The following is an 11352-nucleotide window of genomic DNA, read 5'->3' on the forward strand; positions in this document are numbered from 1 at the left end:
GAGGGTGGAATGGCGCTCCCTGAAGGATATTTGAAGGGACAGTCCACCAAAGTAAAGAGTCCTGTATGCTGGGAAGAGGGGATAGGACGACAGTGTGTGCGTTTTTCGACTGGTCGTAGTTGTAACGGATGCATTTTGAGTCTGGCGAAGACGAGAACTGACGTAATTGCAGCCATCAGGCCTAACAGCTTCTGGATTTGGAAGGCAGTGACGGAGGGTTGGGTGTAGACGACAGTGGCTGTCTTGTGGCAGGTAAGCCATGCATGTCGTTGAATCCAGTATTGCGCCGATGTATTGTATTCTCTGGACCGGATACAAGTGAGACTTTTGTTGATTGACTTGTAGGCCCAGGTTGTCCATTAGAGCCAGGGTCTCCGTGATGTTTGAGACCAGGGCATTCTTGGACGGCGCTACCAGAAGCCAATCGTCTATATACGGGTAGATGGAAACTCCCCGGAGACGGAGGAAAGCTGCAACCACAATCATAGTCTTTGTGAAGACCCTTGGGGCGCTGGATAGGCCGAATGGAAGGGCCATATATTGGTAGTGATGCTGACCAATCGCAAAGCGTAGGTATTGGCGGTGGAAGGGGTGGATAGTAAGGTGGAAATATGCGTCTTGGAGGTCGAGGGTGGCCATCCAGATGTGTCTCCGAAGCAAAGGCATGATCTGTTGTAGGGATACCATGCGGAAGCGGTGGTAGGTCACAAAACGGTTCAGTTCCCTTAGATCTAATATGGATCGAACGCCTCCGTCTCTCTTCAGGACTGTGAAGTATTGGGGGGGAAATCCTGTCCCTTGGAGGTGTGGTGGTACCTGTTTGATAGCTCCCTTCTGCAGAAGGACGGAACCTCCTCGAGGAGAGGTGGGAAAGGGGGTGTGGAGACGACGACAGGAGTATTGAGGTTCTGGTGGAACTGAATTTTGTAACCTCGGGTCAAGATGGACAGCGCCCACTCGTCCGAGGTGATGAGACGCCAGGCGTGAAGAAACGGAAACAGACGGGTGGCAGCTGACTTGGTGGCAGGGAAGTCAAAAACCCTGCTTGGAGGGTTTGGACTGTTTGGTGCGGGAAGCTTGTTGGACTGAACTGAATTTTGGTTTCTGAAAAGTAGGTTTTTGGCCTCCCGAAGACGTTCGTGGTCTCCATCATGTGGCTGGAGACTGATGAGTTGGTGTACGCCTCTGCCAGGACCTCGACCAGGTTCGGGGACGGTATTGTTGTTTTGCAGAGGACGAGACTCCTAGAGCTCGAGAAGCCTTTATGCTTTTGTCTAACTCTTGTAGAGTAGTATCTGTGGTAGCATTGAAAAGTCCCAGGCCATCGAAAGGAAGATCTTCTACATAAGATCTAGTATCTATCGGGAGATTAGTGTTGCGGAGCCAGGAATGTCTTCTGAGAGCTATTGCAGAGGCCATAGTTCTGGAAGACGCCTCGAGGACATGTTTAGTAGTGTTGAGCTATTGTTTTGCCAACACCATGCCCTCTTTTTGTATGACTCTGGCTGCTTGAAGTTTGTCGTCTGGGAGGTGGCTGATAAGTTCAGAGAACCTTTCCCAGAGAGTGTATTGATACCGGTTCATACAGGCCAGGTAGTTAGTGGCCTTGACTCCCAATGCTCCTGTGGAGTAGAAGCATCTGCCAAAGTCATCTAATTTCTTTCCTTCCCTGTCAGAAGGTGCGGAATGTGACCTCTTGGATTTGGAGGAAGATGTAATCACCATCGAGTTTGGCTGAGGGTGGGAGAAGAGGAATTCAGCATCTGCCTCTTGTGGACACAGCAGCAGACGAAAATTTTAGCCATGGTGACTTCGCCGCCTGCAGAAGGACTTGAAGACATGGGCAATGCCAGGGTGGAAGAGGTATCAAGCTGAACTATGTCATAGATTGCATCTGTAGCCTGCAGATATTGCTGGACGACAGAGAGGCCTAAAGAGTGGGCCATTCTTTTGATTAGGTCAGTGTAAGAGGTAAGGTTGTCGGATGGGGATACGGGTAAGTCCTCAGCGACATCCTGGTTGGGAGATGTATGGTCGGGAGATGTATGAGCATCAGAAGCCTCCGTGTCTGAGTCCTCCTCTATGAAGTCAGAGGAGTCATGTTGACAAGTTGGACGACAGGGACGACCGGGGTTGGAGTGACCTGAGGGTTGACAGAACGACTTGGTTCCAGAGTATGGTGGGAAGGATCGAGTATAGGAGGATGCGACAGAGATGCTGAAGGTCTCGACTTGTGGGGGATCTCGACCTATGAACAGAGTGGGACGAATAGCGATCCCAATCAGAATAGCCCAACGGAGTCAACCACAGCATGGATGGTGGATAAGCCCCGTACAGGTACCTCAACTGTCATTGATTCCACGACATTGGGGGGGGGGGGCAGGAAGACTTTTGGGGAACGACTTCTGGACCGTGGACGTCTGGGAGACAAAGCAGCAGCCCGTCTGTGGGAGCCGTCCCTGTAGTCTCGGTCGTTGGTATCGACAGATTGACCTTGCAGATGTGGAGGGTAACGCTGCGTGTCGCATGAAGTATATCGGTGCCGACGTGGATCGATGTCGGGAGCTTCCAATACCATCGATGTCGACAACAGGGAAGGAGACGGAGAAGGCTCTGCATCCATTTGATGACTTAGGAGCTCTACCGTTTCGATGTCGGAGTAAGGATGCTCCGTTTGGTGGACAGGGGAGTCCAAAACATGGATGGTCGGTATCGGTGGAGGGGCTTGAGCCTCTGATATTGATACTGCCGTTTGAGCGGGAGGCACTTTAGGGGCATCACCCAGTGCAGACGCTGCTTCCTTCCTTCTTCGCCGCCTTCAGGGGCTTGGAGGTGCCCTTCTTAGCGGACTTGTGATCCTTACTTGCCTTAGCCTTCTTTTTGACTGGCATGGAAGCAGACGATTGTGCCGTCGATGGCGGGAGCTTTGGCGTCAGGCGGTCGACATCGGAGGCAGGTCTCAATGCCGGAGCTGTCGATGTAGACAGCCAATTCAAGCAGCGCCACTTTAAGGCGCGCAGCACGGCTTTTCCTCGTTTCATTGGAGAGACACAGTGGCGACAGGACTCTGGCTGGTGAGACTCTCCGAGGCAAAAAATGCAGAGGGTATGACGGTCGGGAGGAGCAAGTTTGCCACCACAACCCTTGCACCTATTAAAAAATCCCCGCTTCTTCTCCATAAAAGAAAAGAAGACGAGGGAACGTTTGGGGGGGGGGGGTAGCCCGAAGGCCTGAGGTAAACTCCCCCTCAACAGAAAGTTTGGAAATAATTCCTAAGAGCTGTGAGGTGAGCTAACAGAGAACCGATCAGACCGACGAAGAAGAGGTCTACTCAACGCGGCGGTAAGAAAGGAACTGGCGGGATGTCCGCGCCCACCCCTCTGGGCAAGCGCGGTGGGGTTCCTGCACAAGCCCGAGGGACTGGGTGCAAAAATCCATTAAAAGAGCTTGCTACAGCACCGATCGATCCAGCGCGTGCGCACTAGATCCCATGGGTGTGAAGCACAGAGACCACGTTGAAGATCAGGAAGCGACAACACTAGTGGCACACGTGATTAACGAAACTCACAGTTAAAGCCAATAACCTGCCAGAGGCAATCAGGCGCAACCTGTTTGAAAGAGATCAGAAGACACAATGCCATGAGCTCTATTTTAAAGGCGCCTGGGGGTGTTTACACAGCCCACCTAAGCGAAGTCCCACCTTTCAACCCCCATTACCTTTGGTGGCTCAGAAGGCTGGACTTCTGCTGAGGGTAGCCCTTGCAATTCTCCCTGGGCTGTTCTAGCCAAAGTACTGAACACCAGAAACCAAGCCAGTCAACAAATGTTTATTTAACAGCCATTGTTCAGAATGTTATGATATGCTACATTCTCTTTACACGCGTGCCCCCCAACAAGGACTGGAACCATTTTCTGTCTAAAAATAAAGACATGTCTTGCTCCCTTCTGAAAAATAAGTCAGTTTTGAAGTATGAAAGTCACACACACTCTCCCACCAAGCAGGCATCCTTCAAAGCCTTCCTTTTTGCTTAAACCCCACCCTGGGAATTAGGGCCATGGCTTTGGGATAAATCTTTTTAGATGGAAAGCAAAAAAATCTAGCCTGTTGACCAGAAACAGGTATCTGGAAGTACCATGGGGAAGACGAGGTGCTTTACTAAGCTGCTGTGCCTCCATCAAAGCATCTCTTGCTTCCCGCTTCCCTTTTTCTAAGTTCTTTTCTAGTATTAAGTACCTATCCTACTACAGTCCCAGGCCTTTCTGCACCACACGTCAAGGTGGCCAGGGAGGCAGCCATTCCCTCTCAGGCTTTCAAGAGCGGCTACTAGGTCTGTCGCTGAGGAACTGTCTTCCACCTCTTTGAAAAATCCAGGTTCATCCCTACCACTTTACTGACAGCACCTTCTTAACAGCTGAAACAAGGCAATTTCACACCAACGGAACTTGCTCTCCAGCAACTGTTTGAGTATGGATTCTAAACGCGGGGAGCCTTAATTCCTAAATTCACCACAGGGGCAAAACCTGCTGCTGAAGAGTCTCCCAGAACTTGCAACAGTCACGACTGAACAGATTTAGAATCAGACATCTCACCGATTATTTTTTCTTCTGAATCACTGGGTAGCTTTTGCACCGCAACATGATTAAGGCGTCTGCTGAACACAGAATATATTCTGGATAATCTGCTCCTGAACCCCCCATTACCTGAATGCAACCATTAACAGTTCCCCTCCTGGAGGGGTGAATGCATTTTGAGTATTCAGATCTCTAGTTGCATTGCACTGGACTGGCTCTTCAATGGGACACTATAATGATTTCAAAACACTTGCACATCATTCTGCTCCCTCCGCTCTTTGGAAAGGTAAAGCGTTCTTCTGTGACCCTCCCACTGGCTTCTGTACCTCAGCCGTATTCTTCAGAAGAGAGCAATCAGCAGCATTAAGCTGCTGCAAGTTCGACTCAACCACTGTCTGGTTTCCCCCACAGAGCTCTGTCCTTACAGGGCATCTGGCTGCAAAAGCCAAAGTACATGGGTCAAGCTCCTAAGCTTCTGTTCGGGCTGCTATGAGTTACTGGAGGTCTATCGTGGAGCCCCCTTCCTTTACAGCTGAGGCCTGCACCTACCCTGTAGAAGAAAGCGCGGCAGGAAACCTCCAGTTCCGGTCTCTGCTGTTCACGACTTGAACACGTGCACAGCGCGTACAACGTACTGGCGGCAGATGGGACATTCGCTCATGCGCTTGCCACACTTGGTGCAAGTGACCATGTGGCCACACTCCAACAGCACGCAATCTATGATGGCATCCATGCAGATCCTGCAGAGGTTGTCGTCCTCATCATTCAACTGAGTCTTCTCTCCTTCTGCCAAGGCACAACAGAGCCAAGGTTAGACAGACTGAAGCCACGCCAGACACCTGCACAATTCCAAGCTCCCACAGAATGCATGATCAACGGCTCCATGGCAAGCTTGTTTTCACCAGCTTGTGTATGTCTCGTTTGATATTGAAGTATTTGGGGATCTGTAAGGATATTCTAAAGTTCTCCCCTCCCCCTTACAAACAAACAAGAACAGTGCAAGAAAGCTACACTTCTGGGGCTACTGAGTAGATTCTTGCCCACCTAGGTTTGAATAACTTGCCCACATTCCTCATCTAGCTCTGAATTAGAGCAGCACAGGAGGGAAGAATTTCAAGAGGCTTGAAAAGAATCATTGGAAGAGCCCATGAATCAGTACAAGAGGCAGCACTTTGCCTCTGATCCTAATTCATCCCCCACTTTCCTCTCGCAGGTTCGGAGTGCCACCGTCCATAAAAGTTTACAGCATCCTTAAGGAGAAGATGCATACCTCATGCTACAAATCTCTGGCCTGAATACTGCATCCCCTTTCAGAACACATCTGTTGGGGGATGAACCAGAAAGGCAAGACTTCTCCCCCCCCAAAAAAAAAATTAGGACGCCTCACTGCCAACATTTCAAGAGCAATGAGCATGTTCAGTCCTCATTGGGCAGTTGTGGAGAGTTTCCCCTTTACAAATTAGGATTCACCTGCAAACCCAGGCAATTGCCCAAGTATACAGAGACCCCACCTTGCTCACACACGGCCCTGTTCCACTGCCCAGAATAGAGACAGTCTGCTTTAGGAACAGGTCTTCCTTTCTGGCATTTGCAAGTTCAAGCAGCCAGACAGACGGGGGGACGACCTAAGCAGGTGTTCTCCCTCCCCCTCCTCTCCAGCAAGCCCTCCCCTGGGGATAAGAGTGTAACACCAATGCATTACACTTACGGGTCCTGTGATTTGCCTCTGTTTCCCTATACAGCCGGCTCACTTTCTCCACCAGCTCCCATTTTTCACAGCAACCTGAGTAGTTGACGAAATTCCGAGCCAGTATTTCCTTCAACTGGCGGACGGTTAAGCTTTCAACATCTTCCAGGCTTGAAAGATCGGAGAGAGAGGCCCTTGCACGCTTCCGGGACTGTCCTGGAATCTAGAACACAGAGTCAGTCTCCTAAGGGCACATATGGCAGGGGAGGAACAATAAGGCCTGCAACACTCAAGAGATGAGAGCCAAAGGACTCATGGTCCTTCAGCTCTTAGCCTGTGAGTCACTGCCCTGAGCTCACAGGAGATCAGCTAGCAAAGAGAGAAGATCTGGCTGGTACTCAGAAGGCCTTCCCACCCTTTTCCTGTTCAAGAAACAAGGAATATAAATAAATAACCAACTAACTTACTAACAGCCTGCATGCCTTACATGGGGCTTTAATAGCAAAAAAGAGCAAGAGTCCAGTAGCATCTTAAAAACCAACAACACGTATGGCAAGGGATGAGCTTTCGTGAGCCACAAGTGAGCAATGACTCACGAAAGCTCTTCCCTTGCCACAAATGTTAGTCTTTAAGGTGCTCCTGGTCTCTTGCTCCTTTCTACTGCTACAGACAAACACGGCAGCCCATCATGACCTATCTCCATGAGGCTTTAAGGTTCTTGTTGCCAAGGAAACCTAAGACGACACATTAAAAAGTCAAAGGGGGGGGGAGAACCAAGTGAGCCTTGCATGTGGAGATGCCAATTATTCAGTTAGATTATTTATACTCGGACCTTTCTATTATTCTGAATATCTATGGTGGCTAATGATACAGTAAAAGTTATAACGAGTTCAATACAAAAGGGGGAATATAATAAACACTCCAAACCCTTCCCCCAGAGCCCCACTCCCTGCCCACTGAAGTCTCTGAGTAATTCCTGTTCTAGATCTCATATTTCCTGGGGTATTAATCATTTAAGGCTGGACAGTGTTTTGGCCCCAGTTCTACGTCACTTCCTTCCAAAGAAAGCTTGACAGAATCGGCCACTTCTATATACACAGAAAGCAGGTGAAAGCTATACTGCAGTACTGGATGGGCAATAGTGCACCCATGTTTGATAGTGAGCCTATGAATTGCTTTAGAATGTCCTTTTAAAGGTAACTTCCCAGCTGTTTTGCATTTCCCCAGGCAGGTCCCCTTACCTGCTCATCTGTGTTCTCCTCCTCGCCAGGGTTTGCCAACAGTCTCTCATTTTGTCCCTATGTGCACAAGAGCACAAGTGTTACTCCCCCCTCATCTGACAGTGACACAGGCAAAACACTGGGATGCTGTGATTCAGACTCATGGCCAAAGGATTGGATCTGTGCCCCCAGCTCCAGCACCCCCTGGGTTGAGTGGGGCAAGGAGAGTCCACACTCCTCCTCTTCACATACCTGTAACTGCACTTCGTTTCCTGTGCTTTCGTGCCTATTTGCAAGCTCACCCTGAGAGGACGATGTAGATCCGGTCACAGACATGGGAGGTACAGAAAAACTAGCAGTCTGTGAGCGGGCAGAATACAAGCTGCCAGTGTCCGTATCCTCCGCAGAAGCCAGGCCATGATGGCACATGACAAGGTCCACCAAGTCTTCCTTTTCACGACAGGTATCTGTCGGGATGTTCCTAAGAACCAGATACTGGCGTAGATCTTTGACTTTCAAGCGCATCAGCTGGGGCCGCTGAAACGCTGTCTCCTGCAGCAACTGACAAGTGGAGCATCTTCGCAGGTTCTCTTGCAAGACCGAACACATGGAACAGAAGTCCTTCTTGCACTCACAACACACGTGCTAAGAGAGCAGATAAAGGGCAAAAAGCAAATGGAACACTCAGTCACTGCCCCACATACAGCCTGGTTCCTTCAAGCGCTTCTTGGCGGGATCAGCTCAGAGCATGAGAGGTCACAGTTTCAATTAAGGCTGAGCCAAGCCTGTTTCCTGGGACCTCTTGTTATACAAAATACACAAACACACACATGGGGGGGGGGCAGTGCTCAGTTGCACCAAAGCAATTATTCTGGATATCATAACCAACCCAGTGCCTTGCTGATGACTGTCATGCCCTCTTTACACGCTTGCCCAGAGTCACCCAGAGGAGAAGGGGAATGACATCTGTTTCCCCCCCCCCCCAAAGGGGAACAGGAAAGAGAACGACCTGATGCCAGAGCGCACTGTACTCACCTTTTTCCTGAACACAGAGAATGAAAGGCCACACGCTTTGCAGATTATGCCGGCTCCTCCTGCTGCTGAAGATGTGTACACAGTGAAGTCGGTGTTTGGTGTAAACCTAAATGGGTTTGCACCACCCCCAAATCCGGACTGCTGACCTCGCACAGCTCCGGTGCCCATGACTTCATTCAGCAACCCACAACAGGAAGCCCACATGGATGTTGCTCCCGCCTGAAAAAGACACACTCAGGAAAAAGTGCTCGTGGCTTGTGAGAGCCTAGAGGCCCTTCTAGACAATAAAAACACACACTTTGCTCAGACCCTACAAATTGCCTGGAGAGATGAAGCACACCATCTTGACACTCACCCATCTCGGGGGCGGGGGGGGGGAGGATGATTGGTTGGAACTAGGAGATGGTCAATCCTTCACTGAAGGAAGGAGGCAGGCCAGCCTACTTGCTGTGAGACCCTTCCCTACCCCTAAACAATGTTAGCAACTATCAGCGCCTCACAAACATTTCTGTCTGGGGCAAGGGAACTGGGCAGGGAGTTGATGCAGAAAGCTCACCGAGACTCATTTCAGTCCGGCTTCTGACCTGGCGATGGAACTACCTTGGTCACCCCGTGGGGGAGGGGGACCTGCACCAGGAGACAGACAGCAGAACACAGTGAGGATTGCTGGACCTCTCACACGGAGCATGGAATCTGGCTCGCTGGTGGCAGTGTGTCTTGGGATCCTGTGCTCCAGTGACTGCATCCTTATCTCTGGCCATTCAATAGCACAGTTTTTGAATGTATAAATGGAGCCATGTTGAGAGCACAAAATCCCCTCCCTGGTGGCAAAGGGGATTCCCATTTGCCACTTTAAACACGAAAAAACAAAGCACTTTCAATATGGCTGTGCTAGCTGGGGGGGTGGGGGGCAGCACCTTCTCAGTGGATGCAATACTGCTCACTGAGTCCTGGAAAAAGAGGAGAGGCGCCTACGACGGAAATGCTACCTTGAGGAAAGGAGAAAGGATTCCCCAGAGCAAAATCAGCACCAACTGTGCATTAAAGTAGGGGACACAATAATTTAGGAGGGCTCCAGCTCTGCAGGAATCATTCTGGACGAAAATGCATTGTTGGCTTACTGTAGCCCTCATTCTGAGCATATGGGCTGAGCATCGTTCGTCTCCACAATGCTGACAACTGAATGACTGCTGTAACAGTTTCTGGTAAGGGGAAAAGCTAGAAACCAGGTTCACTGGCCACTGGGAACTACGATATACTAGTCAATCAGTCAGTTTATTCAGTATAAAACCAGTACAAATCAATTACAATCAATTATTTGGTATAAAACCAGCACAAATCAACTACAATTACCTCAATAATATCAATACAAAAAAGCACTAATAAAATATATAAAATATCAAATGTTTAAATATAAACTGTATTTAATAGTTACAAAATTGCTAAAACTCTAAATTTCTACAATACTCTAGCAACTGTTGAATACGAATTATTCAACTGGACTACTAGATACTAGCAGGGCAAGTCCCAAGCAGCAGAACAGAGGAAGCAGAATAACCCGTGGGAGAGAAGGACCAGCAAATCCGCAACTCCTGCTCCAGCTCCCATCTTCCAAGGCAGTGACACTGCTTCCGGGGCTTTAAACATTCCCTCTGGTCCAGCTTCCTACCTCCCATACATGCCTCCCCACAGCCCAAGATGTCAACAAAATCCTCACCTGCTGCTTGACTGCCAGGCAATTCTTCCCTACCCTCTTCTGGCTTAAAAACTTCAGACCCACTCACTCCTTTCTCCAGGAAGGCCCTAGGGATGAGACATCAGACCAAGCCTTGCGATGTTGACACTTTGGCCATGCTGGCTACTTCCCAACAGACTCCATACGCAGCCCTAACATCAAGCCCGCTGCCTCTGACAAGGCCACCACAAGTGTCAGTGTCCCCCTTGAGTTCTAGGCTCACTTTTACGCAAACCTCTCCCTCCCCGACTTGGTCATGCTTGAATCACCGGACAGCAAGGTGTGGTTCCACAAAGCACTTCACCTACTGCTGGAAATCAGTACATACTCAAGAATGGCCCTGCTCCCCCTTCTTGATATTTACGGAAGAGACTAAATCTGAACATCCCAGGCACCTGACCGTCCTGCTGCCCCCCTCCCCCAGTGCCATCTGGGTCTACAAGACAGCAAGCAATGCATTCAACACAACCGCAAACCACAGAAGCAACAGAGGAGGATGCCTTTATAATGGGATAAGATTGCAGACTTCTGCAACGGTTACTGTAGGTATCATCTTGCTTTTACTGCAGCACCTTCTAACTCCTGTAATACCATTTTCTGCACTGTTCATAGCATACCTTGCCTTAGGCCAACATGGTGCCCATGGGTGTCATGGCACCAACCAATACTTCCCTTGGTGCTCACCAAAGTTCCCTCTAAGCTGAGTTAGTGTGAGCTAGCTCACAGTCTTGTAGCCTCCAGCTCACACATTTTTGTCATAGCTCAGGAAGGAGGGCTCCAGAGCAAACGAATTGATGCAGTAGCCAAAATGCTCGCTCACAGCTTTAATGCCAGCAGCTCACAAAGTAGAATTTTCGCTCACAAGACTCCACAGCTTAGAGGGAACATTGGTGTCCACCAAGCTTTTCGGAAAGCAAGCAGGGCTGCTTTTGCAAGGCAGGGCTTGTTACTGGCTGCCCACATCAATGTAGAGGGTTTTTCCACTGGAGGATGAGGAGAACTGGTAAGCACCAGGGCTTCCCTTAGTCAGTGTGTGGTTCCATTTCCCCCTTCAAGATTTCCTTCTTCCCAGGAGAAGCAAGGAGGGAGGCATTCCATTTGAA

At 49.6% G+C, this 11352-nt stretch overlaps 1 protein-coding gene across 1 annotated transcript; it reads right to left on the minus strand.

Annotated features, from left to right (window-relative positions):
• Window positions 1-5169: 5169 nt before the first annotated feature.
• Window positions 5170-10249, minus strand: RNF34 (ring finger protein 34, E3 ubiquitin protein ligase). Its single transcript, XM_015417660.1, has 6 exons — window positions 10232-10249; window positions 8515-8733; window positions 7732-8124; window positions 7501-7557; window positions 6281-6482; window positions 5170-5358 (listed from the first exon to the last, which is right to left on the minus strand). Exons 2-6 carry the CDS (start codon window positions 8716-8718, stop codon window positions 5171-5173), a joined length of 1044 nt encoding a protein of 347 aa, XP_015273146.1. The 5' UTR covers window positions 8719-8733; window positions 10232-10249; the 3' UTR covers window position 5170.
• Between the last annotated feature and the right edge of the window lie 1103 nt (window positions 10250-11352).

Source organism: Gekko japonicus, unplaced genomic scaffold (genome assembly GCF_001447785.1).
Source record: "Gekko japonicus isolate JY-2015 unplaced genomic scaffold, Gekko_japonicus_V1.1 scaffold64, whole genome shotgun sequence".
Taxonomy (NCBI): domain Eukaryota; kingdom Metazoa; phylum Chordata; class Lepidosauria; order Squamata; family Gekkonidae; genus Gekko; species Gekko japonicus.